The 27137-nt window shown below is 40.5% G+C and overlaps 4 protein-coding genes across 4 annotated transcripts; 2 read left to right on the forward strand and 2 right to left on the reverse strand.

Annotated features, from left to right (window-relative positions):
* Positions 1-2197: 2197 nt before the first annotated feature.
* LOC137934768 (ABC transporter G family member 22-like) lies at positions 2198-9401 on the forward strand. Its single transcript, XM_068779295.1, has 11 exons — positions 2198-2252; positions 3396-3744; positions 3940-4010; positions 4165-4400; positions 4899-5054; positions 5310-5493; positions 5725-6033; positions 6796-7083; positions 7564-7848; positions 7931-8038; positions 8729-9401. Exons 2-11 carry the CDS (start codon positions 3396-3398, stop codon positions 8942-8944), a joined length of 2202 nt encoding a protein of 733 aa, XP_068635396.1. The 5' UTR covers positions 2198-2252; the 3' UTR covers positions 8945-9401.
* A 463-nt stretch (positions 9402-9864) lies between these two features.
* On the reverse strand, positions 9865-15113 carry LOC137934767 (prolycopene isomerase 1, chloroplastic). Its single transcript, XM_068779294.1, has 13 exons — positions 14409-15113; positions 13968-14174; positions 13788-13887; positions 13015-13097; positions 12844-12900; positions 12616-12768; positions 12402-12480; positions 11958-12106; positions 11294-11428; positions 11029-11142; positions 10511-10621; positions 10316-10424; positions 9865-10137 (listed from the first exon to the last, which is right to left on the reverse strand). The coding sequence occupies exons 1-13, from the start codon at positions 14847-14849 to the stop codon at positions 10064-10066; spliced, it is 1812 nt and encodes a 603-aa protein (XP_068635395.1). The 5' UTR covers positions 14850-15113; the 3' UTR covers positions 9865-10063.
* A 1199-nt stretch (positions 15114-16312) lies between these two features.
* Positions 16313-20390, forward strand: LOC137934624 (protein WVD2-like 4). Its single transcript, XM_068779070.1, has 8 exons — positions 16313-16577; positions 17036-17308; positions 17424-17789; positions 17895-17950; positions 18531-18615; positions 18695-18766; positions 18871-18981; positions 19685-20390. Exons 2-8 carry the CDS (start codon positions 17069-17071, stop codon positions 20144-20146), a joined length of 1392 nt encoding a protein of 463 aa, XP_068635171.1. The 5' UTR covers positions 16313-16577; positions 17036-17068; the 3' UTR covers positions 20147-20390.
* Positions 20391-21296: 906 nt separating this feature from the next.
* LOC137934679 (fasciclin-like arabinogalactan protein 17) lies at positions 21297-24670 on the reverse strand. Its single transcript, XM_068779157.1, has 3 exons — positions 23254-24670; positions 21989-22111; positions 21297-21821 (listed from the first exon to the last, which is right to left on the reverse strand). Exons 1-2 carry the CDS (start codon positions 24551-24553, stop codon positions 22038-22040), a joined length of 1374 nt encoding a protein of 457 aa, XP_068635258.1. The 5' UTR covers positions 24554-24670; the 3' UTR covers positions 21297-21821; positions 21989-22037.
* Between the last annotated feature and the right edge of the window lie 2467 nt (positions 24671-27137).

Consider the following 27137-nt stretch of genomic DNA (forward strand, 5'->3'; position numbering starts at 1 on the left):
ACAAGAGTGGACAGAACCACTCTGACATAGGGTTTAAGGAGAGATTTTCCCTTATTGAGTTGAATTAAGTCTCTAGGCTTGAAAAAATGAACCCACGTTAAACACTATGTTACATTCATTCTATCCCAACTCTGATACAATGACAGCGGCTAGCCAATACACCTAATAAACTGATCTATTAAGTGCAAAAAACTACCGCCTATAAGAGTGGATGGAACATAAGGTTTAAGGAGAGATTTTACCTTATTGAGTTGAATCGACCCACGTTATCCCAATGGGCAAACCTCCAAAACTCCGTGCATCATCCGGACACCTCCAACGGGCTACTTTTTACAATGGAAGAAGGAGCCTCCTCAAGTGTTGTCAACTTCAATATATATAGAGAATCACAAAAAGGACTACGAAGGGCGTCCTTACATTCATTTGTACATGCATGTTTGTCATCAACAACTTGTCTCTTGGATTTTGCTGTGAGAACCATGTGCAGGGGGAAAGAGGGAGGAAATGCAGGGTGGTGGTACTATCCAATTTCAATGCCCTCTTTCCCAGGGTACACAGTCTCATATTCAACAATTAGCAATTCCTAAACCCTAAATAATACCTGCACTTGCACTGAGTCGACTCATTCTACTGTGAGAGTCGGGCAACTGACAACTTGCACTGAGCTGACTCAAGTGACTCGTTTTTTGTTTTTTCTATTCATACAGATCCAATCACAGAAAAGACTGCTTTCTCCATTTTGCCATTCCCTCATGCAATTCTCGTCCACAATCAGAGAAAATCGGTAAATATCAGACACGTGTGAGGAGAAGCTCAGAAAATGGAAATATTGCACTCCACTTGGCGAGCTACATGCGGTGAAGACGTCGATGTCAGACGCGTTACGAACAGAAGCCCTCCCTCATGCAGTAGACGTGTCATGAAAGGGCTGGATGGACGAGACCCTCGACCGAACGTCTGTCTTCCCACGCGACGTCCCTGTCACGTGCCTTTTCCAGGCAGGGCGGCACCGCCCTCCTTCATGGCCCCTGACTTCCTCATCGCGCGACACTTAAGTCGTGCCTAATCGCAAAATAGTGCGCCCAAAACGCGATTAACCGAAATTCTGATTTGGGTCGAACCCCTGAACCTGCTCACCGGTTTCACCAACCCTACACTATGATGACCTTTTTTAGTTTTTTATATAATAAAATTAAAATCTTATTTTTTTGATAATTAGTACTCTTTTTCAAATGAATATCTTTTTATAAAATGCATTAGATTTTTTTACTGGAAAATTGAAAATCCAATATATATATCAAATGTATAGGTCCAATTACAAGGTGTATTGGATACAATAAATATTCCAAAATCAAGTTGGGTTGGGTTGGGTTATTGGTTTAACCCAACCCGTACCGATCCAACGTTTGGACAAAGGCGGGAATTAGGAAAGTTTAGGTGATTCAAAAACTGAGACTTTAGGGGTAATTAGGTGTAAACCAATCAAGGCGGACAACCGGCGGGGCCAGTGGCGTGTGACGATCACACCAGAAATGTCCTTTTGGAGCAGTTTGTCGACACCTATCATTTGCCAACCCGCACCCTAGAAAAAGCGACTCGAGGAGATTTTACTTTGATGCCCTTTTTACGTTTTATCTTTACAGCTTTTTGATGTGCCCATGCTACGTTCAGTCTACTAGAATAAGCCACCGGTGCATGTTCTAGCTACAGATGGAACCACTATTTAACAGGCATAGCAAATCTCAACTGATCCAAAAACAAGATCGGACGTCATTCCAGTTCGTTTCCATTTTCGTGAAACTATTCAAAAAGCAAGCTTAGTCGATAAGTCATCGAAAGGTTTTCTGTAAATAATGGAACGGAAAGCTGCTGTATCCTCTTCCTTTAACGGAGTAAATATTCCGGCAGAAATTTACACAATGGCTGAAAAATACTTAGACGAGTAAAACTGTAAAACTCCGCTTTCATTGTTTTTAGCTGGCTGGCTGGACCCTGCAACTCATGCAGCATTCAATGCGAAGTGGATAATGCGAACAGTTTCTGGGATTTTCGGAAAAGAAATGGCAGCCTTGAAAATGTTTCCGGAAGGTGGAAGCAATGGTGTCATTTCCACTTTGAGTGGTGTCTGTGGTGGTTCTTTATAAATGAGCAGTGACTCGACGAATTTATTATCAAGCTGTTTCGCTTCCAACGTCGTCGACGATTTTGGTGTCGTTCTTTCACTCAAGCAAGAGCTCAAACCTCGATAGAAGGTACTGAAGTTTGGAATCTGTATTAAACTGTTCTTAATCTTCTTGTGTTGCTTCCGCCGCTGTGATAAGCTCAGCGCTGCTGTGTGTAATTTTCTGTTCTCTTCATCTGCGAAATGAGGTTCGTGTTTCATTTCATGGGGACAGAGAAGCAGATTAAAGAAATCTGTCTCGGAATTACATGCTATACAAGTGATGAATAAATGAGTGGGGGAAAGGAGCGAAATATGGAACTTTATTAGTTCCGCAGAAAGATCAATTTAGAAACGTGGTTTCACGAAGGCATGACTTGATTAACTAATCTTGTTTTTGTCATCTGAATTCAAACGTTTTCATGTTTATCTTCACAGAACGAAAGTATTCTGTATCCTTCACTCACGACGTGGTTCAGTTTGTTCTTCGTTTCAGATTTTTGTTTGTAAAATCGTTAAAAACTAATGGTTTTTATGGATACACCGATCTTGAATTTCTTCCCGAGTCCTTTCATGGCTCTTTCTCCATTCGACGTTTTGCTCTTCTTTCTTTCTCATCTGAAGTTATGCTATGGAAAACACTCTTCTTCTTTTTTCTTCAATTTTCTTCCTGTAATCGTTTTCTTTGGTTTTTCTCCTTTTCTTCTTCCTTTTCAAGCTTCCCGATGATGAAAAGATTGTTTGTTGTGCTTCACGAACCAGTCTGTGAGACTGTAATTGCTACTTGATTTGTTTATCTCTATATAGTACTCCAAAAAAATAAAATCTGTGGACGTGCAAATGAATGCAACTGAAAGGCTGAAACTAATAAACATATTTGGAAGTCTCTGCGCCTCTGATTTTTACTTTTCGGTTCTGGGTATTTCTTCACCTTTGCACGAGAATGGAGTTATTGTTGCACCTTTTATCTCTTTGGTAGGTGGCAGCCCAGTGTTAATGGATCACAAGAAACAGATTAAGAACTTTTTTCCCCCTTTTAGAATGATCTACAATGCCAATGTTCCCATGAACAAGTCTTCCGTTTTTGCTTTTTCTGGATTGCTTTTCTTCGCTAAAATCTTTCAGAGAGCTCTTTCTAGCACATATTTGAAGTAAAAATTCTTTCATGGAAGTAACTACATTTTGTTTCGTTGATGGATGAAATTTGTGTTGATCAATTTCTATTGGAGAGCAGATGGAGACAACGCTGGCGACGGGTTTGGGCCGGACGAAATCGGACCAGCTGTTGGAGATAACGTCGAGGAAATCCCCGAGTCAGACGTCGTCGTTCGATGCCGTGGGAGGCTCGATTCTAGCCAGGAAGTCGAGCTTGGGGAAGTTGATTGGGGCGTCGCCGGGGAGGAAACACATTCGGAAGTCACGAAGCGTGCAGCTAAAGCTAGACTTGGACGAGCTTAGCAGTGGAGCGGCTCTCAGCCGGGCTTCCAGCGCCAGTTTGGGCTTCTCATTCTCTCTCGCAGGTTTCAACCTGCCGGCGGCCGACGATATCGCCGATCTCCGCAATTTTAGTGACGAGGAAAACGGTAAGAAGGTCCTAAAGTTGTTTTAATTGCATTAAAGTCCCTAGTGGGTTTACTTCTGTCCCTTTAGGGGTTGAACCAGTTGAACATACATCAGATTGAACCGGGTAGGAATTTCACGTGGGCCCCATTTGGTGAACAATTCATGTGCATGGTCTCCGCTGATTTTTTTGTTTTTACATAAAATGAATTTTGTAGAAGTGGAAGACGTCGAAGCGGTCACACGGAGGAAGATTGTCACAGAACCGACGTTACCGATTTATCTCAAGGTACTCGATTTCTCATTCCCTACCGCCATTTTCAGATGCTGGAGCAGTCGCAGTGAAGTTTTTTTTTTCTTTTTTGCTGGTATTTTATGTGGGTTAGTTGAGATACAGTGAAATGATTTGGTTGAAACTTGTGTTGTTGCCAAATCTGATGCAGTTTACAGACGTGAAATACAAAGTGATCCTGAAAAGCGTGAGGGCGACTGTGGAGAAAGACATCTTGCATGGGATTACAGGGTCTGCGAGCCCGGGGGAGGTGCTTGCTCTGATGGGGCCATCAGGCTGCGGGAAGACGACTCTGCTCAACCTGCTTAGTGGGAGATCAAGTGATCCTGCCATGAGTGGTTCCATCACTTACAATGACCAGCCATACTCCAAAGTTCTCAAGCGCAGGTATGTTCTAATCTCGTCTTGAAGGAAACCCAATAACCAGCCAGCTCGACCAGCTTGACTCTGTTTCTCTGGGGCTGGAAGACCACCAAAACGTCAGCTTAAACCACGCGAACCTGTTTGGGAACCAGATGGGTACTTCATTAACAACAATTGCTTGCCAAGAGTTGATCTGTCGATTTTTGTCTTTTTTTTTCTTTCTGTTTCATATATATTCAGCATGAACTTCAAACCAATCAGGTAAGCAGAAAAAAAAACTGCATAGGAGAATCATGGCTTGCAATGGTGCCCAAACTGTTTTTGGTGAATTGTTTTACCGTGGTCTTGCAACTTCATGAAAAGCAGCAGTCTGGTCAAGAATTGACTTGGCCAATTCGCTTTCCAGCTTGATCGAGTTGACTCCATTTCGTTATCAGGTAACCGATGAACTTGGTTCCACGGAGACCTCTGGTAAGATACAGATTTATGAGTATGGAAGCTTATGCTAGTGTGTTTGTGCAGTATTGGATTTGTAACGCAAGATGATGTCCTGTTCCCTCACTTGACAGTCAAAGAAACACTCACCTATGCAGCCCTGCTCAGACTTCCAAAGACATTATCTAAACAACAAAAGCAGGAAAGAGCGATGGATGTCATTTGCGAGCTTGGCCTGGAGAGGTAGCTTCCTTGCTCATGCATCAATTGAAGTTTTTAAAAAGAAATCAACGAAACAGATAAATATATAGAGTAGCTGGTGGGTTAAAGCTTAATATTTTTTGTCAACTTGTTCCGTTTGCAAGAATTCCATTCCTTCTGTATGTTTCTTCTTTCTCTGTTGCAGTTGTTTTTTAATGGTGTCCATGAAAAGGAAGATAACTACTGTTGTATTCCGAAAGTAGCTAATTTCTTGCTAAAATTTGGGGAGGGTGGCAGGTGCCAAGACACCAAGATTGGGGGATCCTTTGTGCGAGGAGTTTCAGGGGGAGAAAGAAAAAGAGTGTGCATTGGTGCAGAGATTATAATAAACCCTTCTGTGCTGTTCTTGGACGAACCCACCTCAGGCCTGGATTCAACAACTGCACTGAGGATTGTTCAGATGTTACAGGACATTGCAGAGGTAAGGATCGGTCACACTTTCTTGTGAGGCATAGCTCAAAATGTTTGCTGAGCCAAAACGCAATGACCATTCTTCTGTGGTGGATCAAATATGGTTCTTTCAATAGTTGAAACAAAATCGAAAGCTCTGAAAGCATATCAGGACCAAAAAAATATCTGGCATCAAAGAAAGACGGCTTCTTCACTCAAATGGTATTGGGTTTAAACGTTTAACACTTGCATTTTCTGGCAGGCTGGGAAAACAGTGGTAACAACCATTCATCAGCCATCAAGCAGACTGTTCCACAAATTTAACAAATTGCTTCTTCTTGGAAAAGGGAGTTTGCTATACTATGGAAAAGCATCTGAAGCTATGGTTTATTTCTCATCAATCGGATGCACTCCCCTCATTGCCATGAACCCGGCAGAGTTTCTTCTTGATCTTGCTAACGGAAACCTCAATGATGTTTCTTTTCCATCAGAGTTAGAGGATAGAGTTCAGATGGAAAATTCAAAAACTGAACCCAGAAACGGGAAGCCATCTGCAACTGATGTTCATGAGGTAAATTTGCAGCCTTCCAGAATTTCAACTTTCAATTAATAGAGATCAGACTTTGCAACAATTGAATCTAACATTAGCCAAATGATGGAAATCTTCCTTGTGCGCCTGAACCGAGTCAAAATTAAACCTCTTGAAGCTCATAGGAAAAAGGAAACACCAATTTTTCTGGCCCCACATAAAGTCAGAACTTAAACTTGATATTGAATTGAACTGAACTATATGGCGACGTCAATCTGAAGAACAATGGCCTTCCTAGGGATATTATTAGCTATGCAGATGCATGTATGCTTATAGATAATTACAGAATTTTGTCCGGTAATGGTTGTACTTTTTGGACCTCTTTAATAGCAATAGTTGAGTCTTTTGTTTGGATATAAAAAAAGAAGAACTGATCTATTATTTGCAAGAATTAAGCAGACATCCTTATAAATTAAGAGTCAAAGAAGCCACTTATAGCTCAATGCTAAAATGATATTTAACAAAGATCACCTAATGGCAAATGGACAAGTTTAACAGCTGACAGTGGCTCCATTTTGTGTTTGTTTTGGATTTTTTGTGTCAGTGAAATTTTATAATCTGTATGAATTTACTGGTGGATTGCATTAATTTCAAGAAAGAAATAACGAAATCTTAAGATAAGAATTTGTCAAAGTTTCAGCTGGGAATGATTGTTGTGATTGCATGCTTGGAGGATCTTTGCTGTCATCAACCTAGTTTAAACATTGAGTTTAGGATGTCACTTACTTCCCTATTATGAAGCAGTACCTCGTGGAGGCTTATGAGACAAAAGTTGCAGTCAATGAGAAGAAGAAGCTGCAAACCTCTATCCCGTTAGATGAAGATATAAAAGCAAAAGTATCACCACCTAAGCGAGATTGGGGAGCAACTTGGTGTGGACAATATTCCATTCTGTTTCGAAGAGGTCTAAAAGAAAGGAGACATGATTACCTGAGCTGGATGAGAATCACTCAAGTTCTTGCAACTGCAGTCATCCTTGGTTTACTCTGGTGGAACTCAGACAGGTCCACTTTTAAAGGCCTCCAAGATCAGGTATAAAAACATCACATCTGACTAAAGGGCTCTCTTAGATAAGTAGTGTTTGAAAAGATAGTATGATGCAAGCAGATAATGAGGACCATGCAGGAGCAAAAAGAATGTTAGTGTTGCAGTCATGCAAGTCCTGTAAGTGCATCACATAGATGCAGGTGGTCTTAAATAAAACAAGAAATAAGGAGGCAAATGGCATCATTTTATATAATCTTCAAAAGTTTCTGATACTATATCTGACAAAAGGCATGAGAATAGACATAACATAGTGTTTACAAGAAATTAATATCTTCAAATTTATCAGTACGTCAGATACAAAGGTGGGAACTGAACTTCTGCTTTTGAGCCTTTGATAATTTTAAACTACTTCTGCTTCTAAAACTAAACTACTGCTTTTGAAATTTTGATAGTTTTAAACAACTTCTGCTTTTGAAACTTTTATAGTTCGAAAGTGGCTCAAGTTTTAACTTTTCTGCACTGCAGACAGGTTTACTTTTCTTCATTAGTGTCTTCTGGGGCTTCTTTCCTGTTTTCACGGCAATTTTCACCTTTCCTCAAGAAAGAGCTATGCTAAACAAAGAGAGAGCAGTTGACATGTACAGAATGAGCGCATACTTCCTGGCTAGGACCACCAGTGATCTACCACTGGACCTCATCCTTCCTGTAGCATTTCTTCTCATTGTTTATTTCATGGCAACCTTGAAAATGAATGCCACGACTTTTTTCTTAACCTTGCTGGTGGTGTTCCTCAGCATAGTTGCTGCTCAGGTACATAAAGCATGCATCCTCTATTAAAACAGAAAGATGTATAGTTCTTTTATCCTGGATTGCTAACCCAAAGATTTTACAGGGCCTTGGATTGGCTATTGGTGCTACCCTGATGGACATTAAGAAGGCAACAACATTTGCTTCAGTCACTGTCATGACTTTCATGCTGGCCGGTGGATTTTTTGTGCAGGTATGTTTGCCTCATATAGTTTATTTCTACCTTGGATCACTAAAATGTTTACCTAATCAAAATGAATACAAATTAGCTTTTCTATTTCCTGCTGAGGGAAAGAGAAAGTGAATGTGACCAGGGTGATCTGAATCCCATGATAGAATGTTTGTTTTCAAGCTAGAGGGTGAGACCACCTAATCTTTTATTTTAAATCTAAGGTTATTTAGTTGATGATATCATCATGCTACCATATGCCACTTAAAAATCTTTTGGGTGATCTGAATCCCATGATAGAATGTTTGTTTTCAAGCTAGAGGGTGAGACCACCTAATCTTTTATTTTAAATCTAAGGTTATTTAGTTGATGATATCATCATGCTACCATATGCCACTTAAAAATCTTTTGGAAACAAAATGACAGCTTTTTGTGGGTTAATTTCTCCCCATTGACACCTAAACAGGGTGAAATAAATTACTTAAGATTCACCAGCTGCAGAGTACATTACTGGTCAAATTCTTTAGAGAAGGTTAATCCTCTAGTCTTTTTCTGTAATACATAATTCAAAAAGTCCTCCCTCCAGTCTTAAATTTGAGTATATCATTGCATCTTTTTCCAAGGAAGACCTGATATCAAGTAATATCAGCTCCAGAATTGGCTGCTAGGTGTAAAAGAAAATTCATGATGCTATTCCCTCTTTTTTCCCCACAGAGAGTTCCGGTATTCATAGCCTGGGTTCGTTATTTGTCTTTCAACTACCACACTTACAGGCTTCTTCTCAAGGTGCAATATGGCCATGTTCCTCCAGTTATCAATCACGTTCACTTGGGTAATGGCTTGATGGAAATAGGTGCAATGGTTGCCATGATTTTTGGGTACCGCCTCTTGGCTTACTTTTCATTGAGGAGGATGAAGCTTCAAACCTGATGCTAGAACACCAATGCTGTCTACATGTAATGAAAAAGTAATAGTTAACTCAATATACGACATTACCATGTGCTCATGAATCAAAAGCGGCCTCATGCCTGACTACCAAGATAGGAAAGCAGCTTGCGCTTTCAGGTTTCCAGATGAAGAGCATATAAACAAAGGAAACAGGTGTAACACTTTCTGGTTTTCCAGCTTCTTCAAATTCATTGATCCTTGGAGAATCGTAAGTACAATAAGCTATCCCAGATTACAAGAGTGAATGTTCTGAACTATTTCATCCAGCACCACGGCATGTCTTTCAAATCGCTATCAATTTGGACAGCAAATGGTTGATGTTCCCAGAGTTCAACAGCTATTCGATATTTATCTGACAAACATTTATCACTATTGAGAAATCCCGAGATTTGAAACTCTTTTGAGGCATTAAGATATTTACAAAGAATATCCATTTTGTTCTTGCAGAAATTAGTCTGAGCAAATACTTGTTATTGTAACAAGTATGACACTATTGCAGAGAAATACACAGAAATTCCTAGTACGACATTATTGCAGAGAAATCCACTGAGATTCCAACTCTTGAAGGAGTAAGATAAAAGTAAGAGGCAAGATCAATAGGTGTTGAATACCTGCTACTGATTCCTAAAGCAAAAAATTGTGGATTACCAGAGTTATAATTTGGAAACAGAAAACAAGGAATATGTAAAAACTTGTTTTTACTTCATGAATTTACTAAAGTTTTACACTTGGAGCAAAACAATAATTTTCTTACTGTTTGGAGTTGGACACATAATATAGATGGTGGGATAACATATATTTTATAGTGGATATATATATGCCTTTGACATTAATATCTACTATTTATGCAATAAGCAGAATTAACCCAAAGTTTATCTACCAGATCGTCAATGAAGATGAGGTACCTCCCGGACCAAAGAGATCTACAATTCGAAAGGTCCTCTTATGTGTCAATGAACCTGCTTAAACTTAGTGAAAGCACAGAGAGCTCCAGTAAAAACAGAAATCTTCTCCCTGGAATCAGTTTGTCTATGTTGAACTCACCCAATAGCTCATGTCAACAAAGACTTTTAACCGCTTCCACTAGCCAACAAATTATTTTCATGCTACTGTTCTGAACCAACGAAGCAATCCAAGAAGCGCACTGTCCAGTATTGGAGACTTAGGTTCAAGCCCTGACAATGAAAACCAGAGATTTCAAGGTCACACAAATCATCAACGGTGAACTTTATATTTCTAAGAAATTGAAGTCATTTTTCTCAGAATTATTTGTTTATAGTCCTTGAAGACAAAGGGCACCAAAAAAGTAAACACTGGGAGAGAAAAAGAAGATATTCTTGCACAGCTGCTCACCAATATCAGCAGCCACTCGGTGGGCACACATGAATCCTGAAAAGGCAACTGCTATAACTCCTTGTCCAGGGAAACAACTATCTCCTACACAATATAGCCCATCTACTGCCTGCAAATCCAGCATTATGGGATAGTCAAGTGCATTACTAAATCGTCAGTACTTAAACCACCTGTTAAAGTAACTTCTCAGCTTACTGTTGTATTGAAAGGCATCCCAAGTAATCCTTTTGGTGTTCCACGTGGTATAGGCCCATAGGTACCACTATCACGAGCAAGAAACCGCCTGTGTGTCTTCGGAGTGCCCACCTGCCATGTTTAACAATGAAATGAAATCATTCTAAAAAAGAAAAACGATATGCAATGAAATGTGGGTTTAAAATGAGTGATAGTGTTGCGGATTGGACCTTAGGCTTAAGTCTTGATTACAAATTTCACTAAGGGGTTCAACATTCAAAAAAAAAAAAAAACAGAGGCATGGAATCTGGAATCCTTCAAACCACAAAAAGTGGCAGGGTAGATCCTAAACATCTCTTAAAGCAACGAATGATCAGACCAGAAGGTCACAAATATACAGCAGTTTGTAAATGCATAAATATCTTCGAAATGTAGTTTAGGAAATCTCTTACAACAACTTTATTGTTGAAGTACCTATATTTATTAAAACTGGAGCAATATTAATGCTGAAAAAGAAAGGAAAAAGGAAAACAGCTAACCTCTTTGAAGACTATAGACTCTTTCAGCTTTGGGAAGAGTTTCTTTTCCAGCCGGCTGATGATCTGATCAGCTATGAGCTCCTTTTTAGCTTCATAATCTTTTTGAGGGAAGCCCTGTTCAGCGAAGATATAATTTACTTTGTTTGGTCATAATGTAAGAACTGGGATGTGTCCACTGAAAAACAGTTTACTTTTCTAACAATTAAAACAACACAATATTCAGAAACAAAAAGGTGGTTAAACATGGAGGTTAAGAAAAATTTACCTTCCAGTCTTCCATGCTGGATGTTGTAAATATGTGAAGAATATGATGACCTTCTGGTGACAATGATGGATCTAGAACAGTCGGTATACTTAAGAAGATGCTTCCATATGGCTCCTCTAATCTGGTCCAGTCATCCTGCAAATTTTAATGAAAAAGAATATGTCCATTTCTATTAAATTTAAATCCAGAAGGTATGGTTTTAAAATATCTTTGTTCTTATATTAAATTGGGGTTTGCTATTGGAAAAAAAATTAATATTATAACCACTGAAAGGAGGGCTAGGTTTAAAATTTTCTAGTAAGTTAAGAGTTCCTTTCAGGTTGCCCATATAAAGCTAAAAAAAAAGAAATTAAAGGTAATAAAAAACTGATCGTGTTATCCCTGCTTATGGCTAGAATTTTGAAACAATAAAAACACCCTTTAGTCCAAAACTTTCGTGAAATTGGTCTGAAAGTTAAGGCACAGCAATTGTATAATCCACCTCTACTTGACAATAAGGTTAATAGAAGGGCAAACATCATAATATACCCAATTCTGGAAAACCCCAAGTTTTAGACCCATAAAATACTTTGAAGGAACCCTTGGTTTTCCACTATCCATGTGTTCAGGGTTTATGAGGCCAGATTCTGTCAGATTAATCAAATTATGCAGTTATTTTGGATACCTCAAGAACAAAATGGTGACAATCAGTGTCTGGTGGCAATACATCAGCTTTAACGCCCATGTGAATGGATAGAAACGATGGAGCTTTAACATATAGTCTTTGGAAATTCTCTTCATCCTTTGGAATATCCATTGCTTTTAGAAGCTTTCCTACAAATACACATCCATATTCATACCGTTTTTCTTCTTTTTCTGGAGGTAATGAAAAAGTTTCATAATGATCCCTACATAAATTTTCTGAATGAGAGCTCATAGATGCTTGAGCCACAAAATCTAATATTTGGCTATTGACAACATCCAGAAAATCTCAGATGAGATAAAATTAGCCTTGTAAAGCATTAGAAAATATAAAGCAGTGAAAAAAAAAGTGGAGTTCAGCATAATTATTTGCTGTTTCATCACATTGTCTTCACAATAGTCATGGTCTGTCTGACAATTAACTCACCAAAGGTATCCCATCTAGTCGCATTTGAGACAATGGTTTTTGCAAAAAATTCTCTTCCATCTGAAAGCTTTGCTCCAACCTACAAAAGGTGAACAGTCAAAGAAAAAACAATCAGTAACAGAAGATACCCAAAAAATAAAACAATTTTTTTTTTTAAACCATGACACCACTATCATATCTAATGCCAGTACAGTTAATAAAGGGAACAACTTACAGCCTTTCCATTCTCAACTATAATATTAGTAACATTGGCCTTGTAAAGAATTTTACTGCCCTTGTCAACTAAGCCTTTTGCCAATGACTTTGCTATTCCTCCAACACCACCAACAGGGTAGTTAATACCTCCATAATGCCTGTCACAGAGGACCTGAAGAAGGAAAAGAACAAATGTAAATGCTTGAGCTGAAGAAAGGAAAGAGGTGATTGATGGAAAGAAGCTTACCACACTTGCGTTAATCATTGGAGTCTGCAAAGCATTAACAGTGCTCACTATGAAACACTACAGAGATGCCACCAAATAGGTTTAGTTTTATGAGAATAATTATAAAAATGATTCTAAAAATCAAGGCAACAGTGAAAATATCATAATTAGCAACTTGCAACAAATTCTAACCTCAGCATCTATGAAAGACAACAACTGAGGATCTTTGATGAACTTCCGAGCAATATCTCCTGCATTCTGAGGCAAAAAATATGCTGCCATGGAACTCCATTAACATAAAAGTTGATTGAGATGAATAATATCACTAGCATGCACAATATTTCACCAAATAAAACACTTGACGATTGCCAAGCAGTTTGTTTGTTAGAAGAACAAGTTTATTACTTCAAAAAAGAAAAAAAGTTTTGGATAATAACTGATGCCATGCGGTCTGTGTTATCAAAGATGACCACTACAAATATATCAATAACATGCATGAATATTTACCAAAAAAAAACTCGTGACTGCCAAGCAGTTTGTTTGTTAGAAGAACATCCTACAATAAATAAAAACATTTCCGATAATAACTGATGCCATGCGGTCTGTGTTATCAAAGATGACCACTACAAATATATCAATAACATGCATGAATATTTACCAAAAAAAAACTCGTGACTGCCAAGCAGTTTGTTTGTTAGAAGAACATCCTATAATAAATAAAAACATTTCCGATAATAACTGATGCCGTGTACTCAGAGTTATCAAAGGTGGTTACCTAGGAGTTTATACAACAGCTAGAACCACACAGAATTATGCCCTTAGAAATAGGTAAACAACTGAATTTCTATGCATGGGCGATTGCCTGAGTAATTTGAGTGAATTGCCTGTAGTTGCCTTGAGAAAGATCGCATAGTATGCACTTCAAGCACTTTTAACATTATACATTTCTGTTAGTCAATACTTACCCAGAGTCAAGCATTCCACAGGCTTCTTCAGAAACTGCCCTAAAAGGTAAATTGGCTCCTCCAGAGACTTCAGTTGCAGTGAATTCAAAGAATTGAAGACCTTGACATGCAAGAAATCATTATCAGAAACTGAGTCCAATGAGTAAAGACCTAGCTGCCCACCTGATATCCCTGACATACCTTCCAACACTCGCTGTAAAATCTTTGTATTCCTTCCTTCTCGTGAGGGAACTGATTCGTGAGTTCTGCAATAAAATGGTCATAGTCTTTGTGAACCCTAACGGAGAGATCACCAGGCAGGTGGAAATGAACCGTAGTAGGATCAGGTATCACCTCCATCTTACATCCAACAGCTTCCAAAGCTTGTGTTATTAAATTTAGATTACCCTGTATCAGTAGCAGGATATTGTAAGCAAAGCTTGCGAAAATAAAAATAAAAATTGAGCATAAAGAACTTCAACGTTCTAAACAACTGTTTTGATACATCAATTCCGCCATTTTCAATACTTAGTTAATATCATGACCGTAACTCAGCTGCGTCGGGTTTGGTGAAAAACTTCTAGACCCCAAACAGAACTGATGAGTTGACACTGAAAAATTTCAAATAAATTTTATCCTAACCTTGTCACTGAATCCGAACATCACCGACGAGCCCACGTCGAAGGTGAAACCATCCCTCTCATAATACCCAGAGCTGCCACCGGGAATTACGTACTTCTCCAGCACTAAAACGTTAGCTCCTTTAGAGCTTAGCTGTGTCGCTGCAATCAGCCCACCAATTCCAGACCCAATAATAATCGCATCGTATCCTTCCCGATCAATTTCCTCAGACCTATCTATCCCTGCCATTTTCTCCTCAATTCCCAACACCGCCTTCGGACAAACAGCCCCAGAAAGCGGACCCTTCCTCTGTCCAAGGTTCCTGATCGGATAGCCGAAGGAAAATCTCTGTCTCCGTAAGTGGAAACGAAAACCTCCCAGTCTCTGGTTTCTTGAGCTGAGACTGAAACCATCGGATGGTATAATTGTACGAGACGGAAGAGCCCACCTTAAGCCGGACATCGGCGATGAAGGTAAACGAAAAATCTGAGTTACGTAATACCGAATTTCTTTCACAGCTTCGTTCAGGTACAGCTTCTCTTTATACCCTTTCTCCAGCTATTTTAAGTTCAGCTGTGAGTTTTGATTCTCGTCTCCACATACCATTAAGCTGCAAACAGATGAGACAAATTTGGAGAAAAGGAAAATAAAAAACTTTCACAGAGTCCCACTATCAGAGCCAGTGGAGCGCCCGACAATATTCTGTAACTCCTTTTGCTTGCTACAGTAAGATAGTCGGGAAGAGTCGACTCCTTTTGCCTGAAATCCGATTTATAGTTCTCCCATATCGATCAAACATCCTCACATGGGCTATATCAAATCTGAATATATAAACATAAATGTAAGATTTTCTGAAAGTGTCATATAGATTATGATACATGAAGATAATTCATCGAGTTAACCCGTGACTTAACCAGGTTGTCAACTCCGATTCCAGATAGAGTGGGTTAGGTAAAGGATTAAACTCGATTCTTTTACGATGGGCAAATCTTCTTAAACTTAATCGAGTCTAGCACGGCACTCACGACTCTCCGTCCGATTCGCCTGATCCAAAAATCGAGTCAGAAAATAATTGCTTAAACGTGCATTTCGGTTGTTAGATGCGGTTGACAGGATGGTCGCCCGGTGGGTGCCAAATCGCGCTGTCTAGCGCACACGGCGTACATAAGCCCCCTTGCAACAATAAAATCGAGTAATCCGTTAAAACTGCGCCGTGCCCGTTCTTGTCACCTTTCGCCTCAAATCATTCGACGACAACGTCCCACCATCCGCCTCCTCTTGTTCCCGAACCCAAATCATTGCTCCCACGGACGGCTCGGATCTGTCCTACTTCTGCCTCCACCGCCCGGATCACCTCCCGAGCACGTTCTCCCTGCTCACCTCTTCTTCTTGACACGTCACCCTCTCTCTCATTTCTCTTCCACGTCAGCCTCGTCACGTTCCCCTCTTCCAGCGCGGACCCACCTCTTCCACCATCTTTCCCTCCTTTTTCGTCTTCTTTCGTTAGTTGCTCTTGCCCGTCATAGTAGGGGATTGACTAATTCACCCTCGTGTAAATGTGAACCGAGACTGTATGGGTGGCAACGCTTCGGGTCGGGTTGAGTTTTTAGGATGGCAACTCGATTTATGTTGGTGATAGGGTTAGATTTTTGGACCCTATCTTAGGTCAAAAGGGTTTTTGGTGCTAAAGACATTCCATGTCCACCTCAAGCCTAAGAGGATTGGGTCCGGATGGGTTCCTCTTTGAACGGTTGATGAACCCACCTTGCCGTCCCTCGGTCGGGTTCGATTTTGATGACGTTGAGACGGTTAGGGAGGGTAATTTAAGTACTAACAAAGATAATGGTGTTTGAGTAATTTCATTGCTTGTCCGTTTGTTTGAAAATTCATTCGCTCTGGATTTTTATCTTTTCCTGGAGGGAGGAGCGAGTTTTCTGTGCTCCCCGTCCAGTGCGATTACGATTGGATTACAGTTACGGAGGGGGTCCAGGAGGAACATTAGGGTTCTTCCGAGTGAGGAACTGAGAAGCAGCTCTTCATTTTCTTCTGCATTTTGATCTGTGACGGGGTTTTGAGCTCGTGATTCGTGTTTTGGAGTCGTGGACGCTGTGGACATGGTTGGTGACGGATTGGAATGTCGTTTGAGCTGTTTTGTTTGGAAGATGTACCTGTGATAACTTGGTGACGGAAGTAAGTCGGAATAATTTTTTGGTGTTTCTGGTGTTTGGAAACCTTGCATAGAGACGTGTTGTTTGAGAGGCAGTCGGCGATGTTGTCGTTTCGTTTTGTTCGGCTTGTCAATTGTCATGCTTAGACTGATGAACGTTTTTTACGTGATGTTATATAGATCTGTTGGTTTTCTAAGGGTTGGGTTTTTTGTGAGATATTTACTAATTTGTTTGTTTTTGTTGTTGGCCTGGATATTGATGTATATATGATTAGTTGCCCCGTTTGGACGATCAAACATAAATGTTGAACTGAAGGAAAAAATCTACGCTGTTCGAGCCAATTTTTGAGAATTGTTTTCATTGGATATGAATAACGGGTTTTCTTCTTCCGTTTCATCTCTATGGAACACGCTTTTGTACATCTCTTATTGCATTAATTAGGGCTGTTTGAAGACTCATCCTAACTTCCAATTTCTGCAGATTCTCGCGTCCTTTTATTTGGCTTTGAGCGGGATGGATATGCCAAATCTAACAGTTTCCGAGTCTGGAAATTTTGCTGGAGGAGAAGATACTATTAAAGGAATAACTCCTAGTCCAGGTAAAGAGAATGAGAGTTTCGATAATGTTGCTGATGCGGTGGAATCAAATGGTGTTTCAGACGATTCTTCCAGCATTGAGGGGAAGAAATCTTCCAATGGGGAGGTCGTGTCACCTGTTAGAGGTTCCGTTAGTAGAAACTCTAATCTTTCTAAGGTATAATCATCTGAATATTTCTATTGGATGAAAATTTAGGAACAGTTAAAGTAACGTTTCTTCTTTTAATTCCTCTTTTTTTTTTTTTTAATTTTTCTTACATTTGTCATGGTAGAAACCTGGTGCTGAACGAAGTGATCGTCTAAATAAATCTAAGATGCCAAAGGATGAAACTGATAGAAAAGTTCTACCAACAATGACAAGAAAACAGGGGCGTGGCCCTTCCCAAAGCCTTTCTTTACCATCAAAAGGAATCCTTACCAATGGTTTGAGGAAGAGCATTGACACAATACATCATTCTCAGGCAAATGTCTCAGAGCCTGTATCTTCTGTCTCAAATGGGTCACTTAATTCCACATCTCGTATGGATAATCCGAGACGACGAGCTTTGACTGGAGCAACTTCTATTGACACACTGAAAGCTCTGGCTCCTCCCAAGCTGTCTACTTCCATTTCTGGTTCCACATCTAGACAGTCTCAGGTGTGCATGTGATGCTGAAGCTATTTTCTGCTGTGTAACTTACCCTGAGAAAAATTCTTAATGCCATTTTACATGCTCCCATACCTGCCTTTATTGAAATAACAGGCCAAGCACGGATCATTAGGTGTGGCGACCAATAATGTAGCCTCAGATGCCCTTCAGTAAGTATTTTCTCTTTGGTAGAAGTTCAACTTGTTCTTATAAACTCCCACAGGATTACCTGGCTCTAGTACTTTGGTAATGCATGCTAAGCAGGAACTTTAGGTTTATAAAGTTTGACCTCCAAATCAGTTTGGGCATCTGCTTTCTTATTATGTAAAGTTCTCATGCACTTATGTTTAGCTCAAACCTTATTTTTTATTGTTGGATTTCCTAAGTACACTCTCTTTGAATCTCACTTGTGCTATCCCAAAGCCACTTGTTTGAACTACCCTTAGATGGCTTCCAGTTTTGATGACCAGCAGGGTAAATGGTATAGCAGCTTTATGTTTTTCTATGTATTTCATTTGTTGAATTTATTGATTTTAAAGAGTACATTCTCCTTACCGATCAATAAACCGAGATCAGCGTTCGTCAAGACATGCACCTCATGTTAAAGGAGTTGAGGATTTGCAGTCTCGTACCTTGTAATTGCTCCTTTATCATTTCTTACTTTGGCCTATGACTGCTTGCTTTGGGCAAACTGTTATTTCCTTTTGTTCATCTGATTCAAAGGCTTATTATATAATCGAGTTATTTCAGGAATGGCACTTCTGGTGTTCTAAGGAAATTCAGTGGTTCAGGCTTTGCTTTTAGATCAGACGAACGTGCTCAAAAACGTAAAGAGGTGGGATTGCAATTGTCCAATGCATGCAAATTTACTGTTTGAGTGTCCATAAAAACTGAATTTTATTCTCTTTTGCCAGTTTTACTTAAAAATCGACGAAAAGATTCAAGCAAAAGAAGCTGAAAAGAATAACTTGCAGGCAAAAACAAAGGTATTGCTGTTATTATTTTTGAAAGCAAGTGACAGCAAATTGGGCAATTTGGGCATGTGGTTTAGACGTTTCTCAAAAGTTTCTCTTCTGATGGAGTTTTACAGGAGGACCAACAAGTTGAGATTAAGCAACTGAGGAAGAGTTTGGCATTTAAAGCTACACCAATGCCTACCTTTTATCACGAACCACCACCTCCAAGGGGTGAAATAAAGAAGGTAACTTATCCAGGCTTACATCTGATTGCTCTAGTATTTCTGTATGATGGGTCTAGAGACAAGTGCTAAATTTGGTTTGTTCTTAATGATTAAGTTTCTGTTTCAATTGTCCCCAAAAACATTGAAGGTAACCGTCTGCTACTTGTGCTATTCATCCAGTCTTCTGTGCAACTGGCTTCTATGCTGTTGTTTGGAGATTATTAATGCTTCTAAATTAAAAACTCTGCTTCTACTATTATTTGGCATTAGTTACTGGTATGCCTTACCGTTTCACCATTATTAGTGTCAACTATATCTGGCTAATTCCCTGGATTCCTCTCCATTTAGCTCTACTATCCAATGCTAGACAGTTCAATCTATTTCATTTTCTTTACCTTTATTTCTTGCCACACCCCTTGGTACATTGCTTTCATGGGAGCATGATGAGGCCTTAAACGAGCAAGCCTAGTGGTGGTAGACGTAGTTTTTTTCACTCTTATATCATAATCTTTTGGTCTCTGGGGTCCTTGTTTGTTAAAGACATTGCTATTGCGTTGTCAACTTTCTGGTTCATACAGTATGGGAATATAAAACTAGGAAGCTAGTGCGACTATGTTTTGATCATATCATCTGAAATATTTCGAAGTTTATTCATCCAATACTGTTATATATTTTGATGTATGATTCTCAATCGCATCCTTTGATACGGCTTGTGATGTATCAGATTCCAACAACACGCCCCAAATCACCCAAACTCGGACGGCACAAGCCATCAATGTCTTTGATGGAGAACGGAACAGAAAGAGTTTCTGGGCCTTCTAGGCATTCCCTTCAAAAAATGGGTTCAGGCAAGCAAAGCGGAACCTCACTAAATGGTAATGGGGATGTAACGACTGTAAAGATATCCACACGAAGGTCACACTCTAAGCTGCCATCGTCAAAACAATCCAGCATGAAGCAAGACGAAAAGCCTACTCAGCAGAAGCCGAAGATGACTGACCAGAATAGTGAATTTAAAAAATTAGGCGAAGGTGAAACCTTGGAAAAGCAGGAGGCAAGAGAAGACTCGCCTCCTGTGGCTGAAATTTCAACTTACCTGGACCTGGATTCCTTCCAAAATTCTGTGGATTATGATGAGGCAATCCTGAACTTACCTGACCCACCCGATGAAATGAGTGTGAAATGAAGGTATCTTCCTCATCAATTATGTAAGTGTTTTGAGGATTAGGCACAGGCTAGTGCCTTAAATTGCTGCTTGCAAGAATTCCACTTTCCGGTTGTTCCAATGTAAAACATAAATTTGCTTTCTTGCCGCTTTTCCATCATGTTCTAGTTCTGGCAATGGAGTGAAGAAAGTACTGCTTGATTAGAGAATCAAACAAGGATTTAATGTGGGTATGTATGGAGATTGTGATCTTGAAACAAAATAAGGATTCTAATATTACTTGTATTGGCGATTTAGATATATATACATATATATATACATAATCTTTAATTGATTTTACGAATGATTAAGCTTCAATTAGATGAGCCAATAATTTGGATTCTACAGATTGAACGCGTCCAATGGTTGAATTAAGATTATTCGATAAAAAAAAAAAAAAAAGAACCATTGACTTGATCTCCTACTTAAAAAACCATTGACTAGGTGAATCATAAAACCATGGTTGTAATGTTTATATTATGTGACGTGTGTAACGTATTTTTCTATGCCCACCATTGAATAAGACAAGGGCAATCCTGGTGGGCATAAATTTGAGATGGTTACGCAATAAACAAATCGTTGGTGCGGTGTAGAGTGGGAGGAAAATAAAATTTCAGCGTTCTACCTTAATATGCTTCGAGGAAGCTTCTAAAGAAAATTCCGGTAAAATAGCTAGCTTGCTCGCACCAACTCCACAGCCTTTAAACATTATATTAGGGTAAGGTTGGAGTGGTCCAAATCAAATGCGCGTAGGTCAATATCAGGTGATTCCAACAGCTAGATCACGGCTTGCAAACACGAGTAACTAAAATCATAGAAAAACGCCCAAGTTGCCCCACTTTCAATGAGAATTGAAGGTAAGGGAGATGCACAAAAAAGGCACCACCGACGCGCATTCGTCATTGGATTCTAATTAAATATTATAAAGTCATGAAGGCAATAATTGTCAATCACTATCTTGTCTTCTTCTCACAGGCTTGGTATACGCACCGAAAATTCTACCAACTTCGGCTGGGGGGTCCCTTTCTCCAACTAAAACTCCTGGTGGCACCCACTTCCAGTAATTTACATGCCTTGGTAGGTCATTTGATGGAAAAATAAAACTGAATTCACAAACATAGAAAGAGAGATAAAAAACAAAGCACTGAGAAGGTGCAGTTGATTTGAGAATTACTTACAAAAGAGAATTGTATGATCACAAAAGAAGGAAGAAAAGAATTTTTATTCTTGTCTCTCACCAGTATTGATCTCTGGGCGACTGCAGACCAACACGTGAACTCAAGAGTACTGACCCAAAAAACCGCTCTCACCCCAAATATTATAATCTAAGGCTACACATGCAAATGAAAGCTCGTACCGGAAAAAAAAAAACAAATATTTATAAAAACTGTTTATGTACTAATTGATTTTTTCTTCTTTTTTTTGTTGTGTTTTTTTTTTTAATGATTTTCTTCTGTTGCAGGGGGTTCTTGGGAATATTCATGGCGTGAAGCTGCAACGCCCCCTGTCACACGGTCCAACGAAAGCAACCTTCTTCCTCCAAAGCCGAAAAAAAGAACAGATTAAGCAGAAAAGAACAAAAAAAAAAAAAATTCACCATCGTCTCCTTCCTGGGGTCTTTTTCTTTATACATGATTTTCCACGATTTTAAATTTACCTGCCGAGGAGAAAAACAAGAAAGTGTCAGAAAGACGTAATAATACACGATTACAATTTGCTTTAAGATTGACTACTACGGGTCTGTGGAATATCTCAACTGACGGTCGTCATGGTGACCAGAAACGATGGTGGATGAAAATGGGAATTGGAGGAGTCACGACTGACCTTTGGTGTATTTTGTTGCAACTGTTTTTGTTTTTTGTTTTTTCTGTTTTCATTCGCAAGAGGAGAGATGGGAATCCTGGCCAAAAGCGCCGAGCATCCAACATGTTACTTCAAGCAGCTTTCCTGGGCAAACAGCAGAAGAGAAACATTAGGCAAAAAGCAAGTGAGGGTATTATATTATACACTGTGAAGTGAATACGTGCATACAGAGGAAACAGCAATGGCGTTTTCCCATTTCCGGAGTCTGGGTGGGTCATTTCGGACCGACACCAGCTGTCGGCCCTTCATTCTTCTCTTTCCTCTTTGCAAAGTATCTTCTTCCTTATCAACCCTCTTAATAAGACATTAATGTCCGCCAGGATTTTACATGTTTCTTGTATCGTAAGTGAATGAAATGGAACACAACAATTCATTACAAAATGCCACATGAAATGTGATGGCACCGAGAGATTTCTTCTCCTTTTCATGTGACCTAAAGTTTCAACAACAGATGTGTTGAATTTCGGTTGTCACAGTTTCATTCGCAAATCAAAACTTTTAAACCTAAAAAATACTGCAAGACAACATTAAAAAGTTTAAAAAGAGTTTTTTCTTCCCAAGAACCATGGCCATCCAAGGAAACATTATGAGTGAAGAAAACAAGCCAAATTGCTATTCAGGGAGACATTCAAAAAGGCGGAATGGAAAGGTTAAAAGTAGGCCGGTTTCGTTATCAATGGTTTTAAGGCCGTCTATGGCCGCTGTCTCGCCTCTGGGGATGAATTTAAGGCTGGGTTGGGGCCTGGACGGGATTGATTATGAAATCGAAGAAAAACGAAACCAAGGTTTCGGTAATGTCAAATTGGGATTGAATTGATTTATTAAATAACACTTTTCCTCGACTGTCGAATCTCGTCACGAGCAGCGAGTGAAGACGGCGACGAGTAAAGAGCCTCAAAAAGTAAAAGCCCACCGACAACTTGATTGCAAGCAATCAGTTCGCCGGTGAGGGATTCCGGCTATTTGGTGCCACCCTCATTTTGGCACATTTTTTCGGCCGAAACAAAAGATAAACACGGAGCCGACAACTAACAAGACCCAGAAAAATTGCCGGCCGGCGAATGCTCATTTTTTAGTTCAGCTAAGGTTTTTCCCATATTAAATCCGAAAAAAAAATCCATTCTCAGCTTCTAATCGGTCTTAAACTGTGAAAAAATCGAACATGCATAACGAAAAATAACTCAGATGGGAATTTACAGCAGTGAGAAAAGAGACCGAGAACTGACCTCTTCTTGGCGCAGTGACGGCAACCTTACGTTCTACGGGCTTTTTCACCGTCTCGGTCGCCTGGGCCTCTTCCGGCGGAAAGAGGACGGCATCCACCCCCTGCACGGAAATCCTGCCGTCGGTATAAATATCAGGATCAACCAAATACGCGGCAGACTCGCCGTGGCCGAACTTGACAGACCCGTCCGCCTCCCGGGCGACCACCTTGTGCGGGATTCGTAGTGTGTCGTACGCGATCCTGCCGAACCTCCTTACTCCATTGTACATACTCTCCTCCGTCTGGTACTCCGGTATCAAATGGTAGTACATAATCTGCTCAGGCGCCCCTGGTTCACTAAGCTGGTCCGTGGTCAGCTTCGCCATGGCTTCGTCGTTGGGGGCCAGAACCGTGAGCACGTAGCCTTCCGAGACAAGCCGCCCCATTTCGGTAGCAAGGGAGGTCAAATTGACTAAAATGTCAGCCATCTCGTTGTAGCCTCCGTAATGAAGGAGCGTGTGGATGAAGTCCTTCACCTGGCTCTCACCGTCGAACCAGTGTTTGGCGCCGCCGGGACCCGGAGCGGGAGCTGGAGCTAGATCCGGGCCGGGTGCCATCGCATAGTAGACGGGCAGCTTGGGCGGCGCACCCACCGGAACAGGCGCCGGCTTTTTCAGCCGGTTGGTGCGAGGATCCACCTCGGGCGACGCCTCCGGCAAAACCGCAGAAATCTCCACCAAACTCCGCCGGCGGTTAAAGTCCTCCTGCACCAATCGAGGAATCAACAGCCGCTCAATGCCATGAATAATTCCATCCGGGCGAACCACCGCATTGGGCTGAATAACCGTCGCAAGATCGACTCTCTTAGCCGAATCCTTTGAAAACACGGAGACCTGGTCGCTCGCAAGAGTATCATGCAACCAAGCCTTCGAACTCGGCCAGTTGTCCGCCGAAATTCGTCCCGGAACGACGTGAAACAGAATCAGTGACTGAAGCGACCTCAGATTCCCCGGCTCCAGCAGAAACCTCTTGAACTCGGGGTCCAGATCCCGCTCCAGCGCCTCGTTCCTCGGCGCAAAGATCGTTACATTATGCTTCCCCACCGCCTCCTCCAAAGTCTGCAGCAACAGCGCCTTCTCCACCAGCTCGGACAAGATAGTGTAATGCGAGTCGAGCAGAGCAACGAGGACGGAGTTGGAGTTAATCTGCACAGGATTCACCTTCTGGACCTGATTTTCCGGCAATGCAGATGAAATTCCGGCGAGAACCGCCACCAAAACAACGAAAAACAACTTCTTGAAGCCACAGATCGAGAAATCCATGGCCGGAGAGGGACAAAGCGCGTAGCTTTCTGTGCTTTTTTGTCTGGCTGTAGCCTTCCGCGTCTGCGTGTACAGAGAAAAGGCCTCTCGTTGCAGCTGCTCCACCTTTACTTTTGTTACGATGCGAGTGGGCGGATTTGAAGCGGGGCATTAACTGGAGTTTACTGGGGTGGGCGTCGGTTCCGGAAAACACGTGGCGTCCCGAGGACGATTTAGGTAACTTCTTCGGACAGGCTGGGCTGGACCCACCGGGAGCTTTGGCTCGACTCATGATCCAAGCGACTCATAAGCTCATATACTGAGTGTCGTTGACTCCACCAGTAATAGAACGCAACCTAGCTAACAAAATGACGATTATAGCCCAAAGTTGTTAAGGGTGGAGTGAGGACTAGAGAGGGTTTGATTAGTCAATTTTTGCTTTGGGAGAATCAGACGGCGAGCGGCGGGGGACGAGGTGATCAAATAATTGATCAAGTGGGTCACTCGGTGATCCGATTCGAGCAGGCAGGCCCACAGAAAAATCAAGAATCCAAATCAATGATCTGGATTTCTGGGCCCTCTTTAATTTCTTATTGCGAGCATCTCTAATGCTCAGATCCTTGTCTTTACTTTATTATAATACATATTTCTTAATATTTAATTCTCTTAATTAAAACACTAATATGTACATTTCCCCGTACTATTTTAACTTGTTTACTTATAAAATAAATACCTAAAAAAATATGAGATTTTTTATTTTTTAATTGAAAATTTTAAAAATAAAAAATTAATTTATTAAAAAATAATATGATTTATTTATATAAAAGGAAAAAACTTGTAATTTTATTAATTGAATACCTAATAATTTATATAAAAGGTCAAAAACAGTCAAGAAGCACGACAGCACGAGTCCAGCTGGAGCGGCTCGGCCGGCTACCGAAGCCCTTAAAGAACGTTCCGTATACTTCAAATCGGCGACGCGAGCTGAGCTGTCACTTTCTTTTTTAGCCCCCAAAAAAATAAAAAAGGGAAGCGCGTGACGGCGACGTCTCTCCCGCCGGAAGACTGTTAGTCTCCGTCAAGTTAACCACGTGTGGTTAGGTACAGGTGCTTAATTCAACCACAGTTACTTCGTCTCCCCTGTCGGTGGCTCGACTCCAAAATCGCGCATTTCTTCTTTTTTCCTTCCATTTACTTGTTTTATACTTCTTTTGTCTTTTTCATCTTTCGCGGGAATTCCTTATTTCATAATGCGACGGAATGTTCCGCTTCTGCAACACTACCTGGAGACTTTTGGTTAGCAGTAGTGCGCCATGGTAGGTCCCCGGTTTCCCTTTTTTAACGCGATGAATGAATCGAGAATACTGAGCGTATCAGAGAGTATTTGGTGGGTAGGGTCGTCTGAACGAGAAGGTCATTAAATTGCCTGCAGATCAATTGGACCTTTTTGCGTGGATGAATGAGAAAAGCCATGGTAAAATTACAACAGGTTTTTAGTTTTTCCTGATGACATCTAATTTGCAGATTGGATTAGTAGACTAGGCATGGGAATTAGCGGGGTTTTCTGGATCTGTTTTTATTTCTGGTTGTGTAAATCGTACTGGAGACTTGCTTATTTGGTTGTTTGTAGAAAGCAATAATGAGGGGGCAGAGGAGAGTTATTGGGGAATGGTGGTTCAAGTGTTGAGACAATGAGGTAGGAGGTGATGCTGACGTGATTATTTTTCGTTTCTGGGGATTATGATTTTCTTCTTTTGTGGAGCCACCGACAGCAGGGTTGTTCTCAGCGAGTTGATGCTCATTGCATCACATTTGTAGTCTTTTTTATTGATGGTCTCTGTTCTGCATGCGTTAGAAACACAAGAAACGGGATCCAATATTTAATTTGAGACGTGATTCTTTAATGAAATTTCTAGAGACCCAACTTCTGGTTCCTTTTTTCTGGGTATTTTCTCTCTCTCTCTTTAATATTCATCTTGTCTTATTATGGATGGTGAAGATGAGAAGATCCATGGTTCAGAAGATGATGGAATGAAGATAGATTGTTCAGGGCAGGTATGATGTGTGCAACATAACTGACACGAAAATGGCCACTGCCGGCTGTGCTTCAACTAATGTCGTCATTGTCCACGAGGGAGAAGTGGAAGAAGAATCAAGCAACACAGAGTGAAGACGGAACAAGCTGTGTTTTCTAGTCTTCAAAGTGGACTTCCTAACATTACTTACCTATCAATGGCAGTTGGTGAGTAAAACATTGGTATTCTGAGAAGTCTACTTGCTGCAATTTTCCTCAACAGGTTTGCTTTCAAGATGGTTGCTTGGCATCAACTCCCATTCACAGAAAACACACAAAAAAAAAAAAAAAAAAAAAAAAAAAAAAAAAAAGCTACTGGAGGTAAAACAAAAGGTTGGTAAATGAAACAAATACAGCAACATGGCATTTTGGAGATTGTCGTCATCCTCCCGTGGAGAAGAGGCAGAAAAGAAAAAGACTATCACCAAGAACACAGCTATGGATAGATAGAATTGACACCATTGCTAATTGCAGAAACTTGGATTCAGATATACTAAAATGAGGAGAAAGAAAAATAAAAGGCAAGTGCTC

The sequence above is a fragment of the Aristolochia californica genome, unplaced genomic scaffold (genome assembly GCF_029961685.1).
Source record: "Aristolochia californica isolate CCGP_79_NKW_82.1479 unplaced genomic scaffold, dmAriCali1.0.hap1 SCAF_6, whole genome shotgun sequence".
NCBI lineage: Eukaryota > Viridiplantae > Streptophyta > Magnoliopsida > Piperales > Aristolochiaceae > Aristolochia > Aristolochia californica.

Coding starts and splice junctions, on each gene's coding strand:
- LOC137934768 (XM_068779295.1), top strand. CDS start 3,396: ATGGAGACAACGCTGGCGACGGGTTTGGGCCGGACGAAATCGGACCAG. Junction 5,494..5,724: donor TGTTACAGGACATTGCAGAG/GTAAGGATCGGT, acceptor ATTTTCTGGCAG/GCTGGGAAAACAGTGGTAAC. Junction 7,849..7,930: donor TCAGCATAGTTGCTGCTCAG/GTACATAAAGCA, acceptor AAGATTTTACAG/GGCCTTGGATTGGCTATTGG.
- LOC137934767 (XM_068779294.1), bottom strand. CDS start 14,849: ATGTCCGGCTTAAGGTGGGCTCTTCCGTCTCGTACAATTATACCATCC. Junction 10,622..11,028: donor AGTCTATAGTCTTCAAAGAG/GTTAGCTGTTTT, acceptor TAAACATGGCAG/GTGGGCACTCCGAAGACACA. Junction 10,138..10,315: donor CCGAGTGGCTGCTGATATTG/GTGAGCAGCTGT, acceptor TTTCATTGTCAG/GGCTTGAACCTAAGTCTCCA.
- LOC137934624 (XM_068779070.1), top strand. CDS start 17,069: ATGGATATGCCAAATCTAACAGTTTCCGAGTCTGGAAATTTTGCTGGA. Junction 17,309..17,423: donor GAAACTCTAATCTTTCTAAG/GTATAATCATCT, acceptor TTGTCATGGTAG/AAACCTGGTGCTGAACGAAG. Junction 18,982..19,684: donor CAAGGGGTGAAATAAAGAAG/GTAACTTATCCA, acceptor GTGATGTATCAG/ATTCCAACAACACGCCCCAA.
- LOC137934679 (XM_068779157.1), bottom strand. CDS start 24,553: ATGGATTTCTCGATCTGTGGCTTCAAGAAGTTGTTTTTCGTTGTTTTG. Junction 22,112..23,253: donor CGTCACTGCGCCAAGAAGAG/GTCAGTTCTCGG, acceptor CTGTTTGCCCAG/GAAAGCTGCTTGAAGTAACA.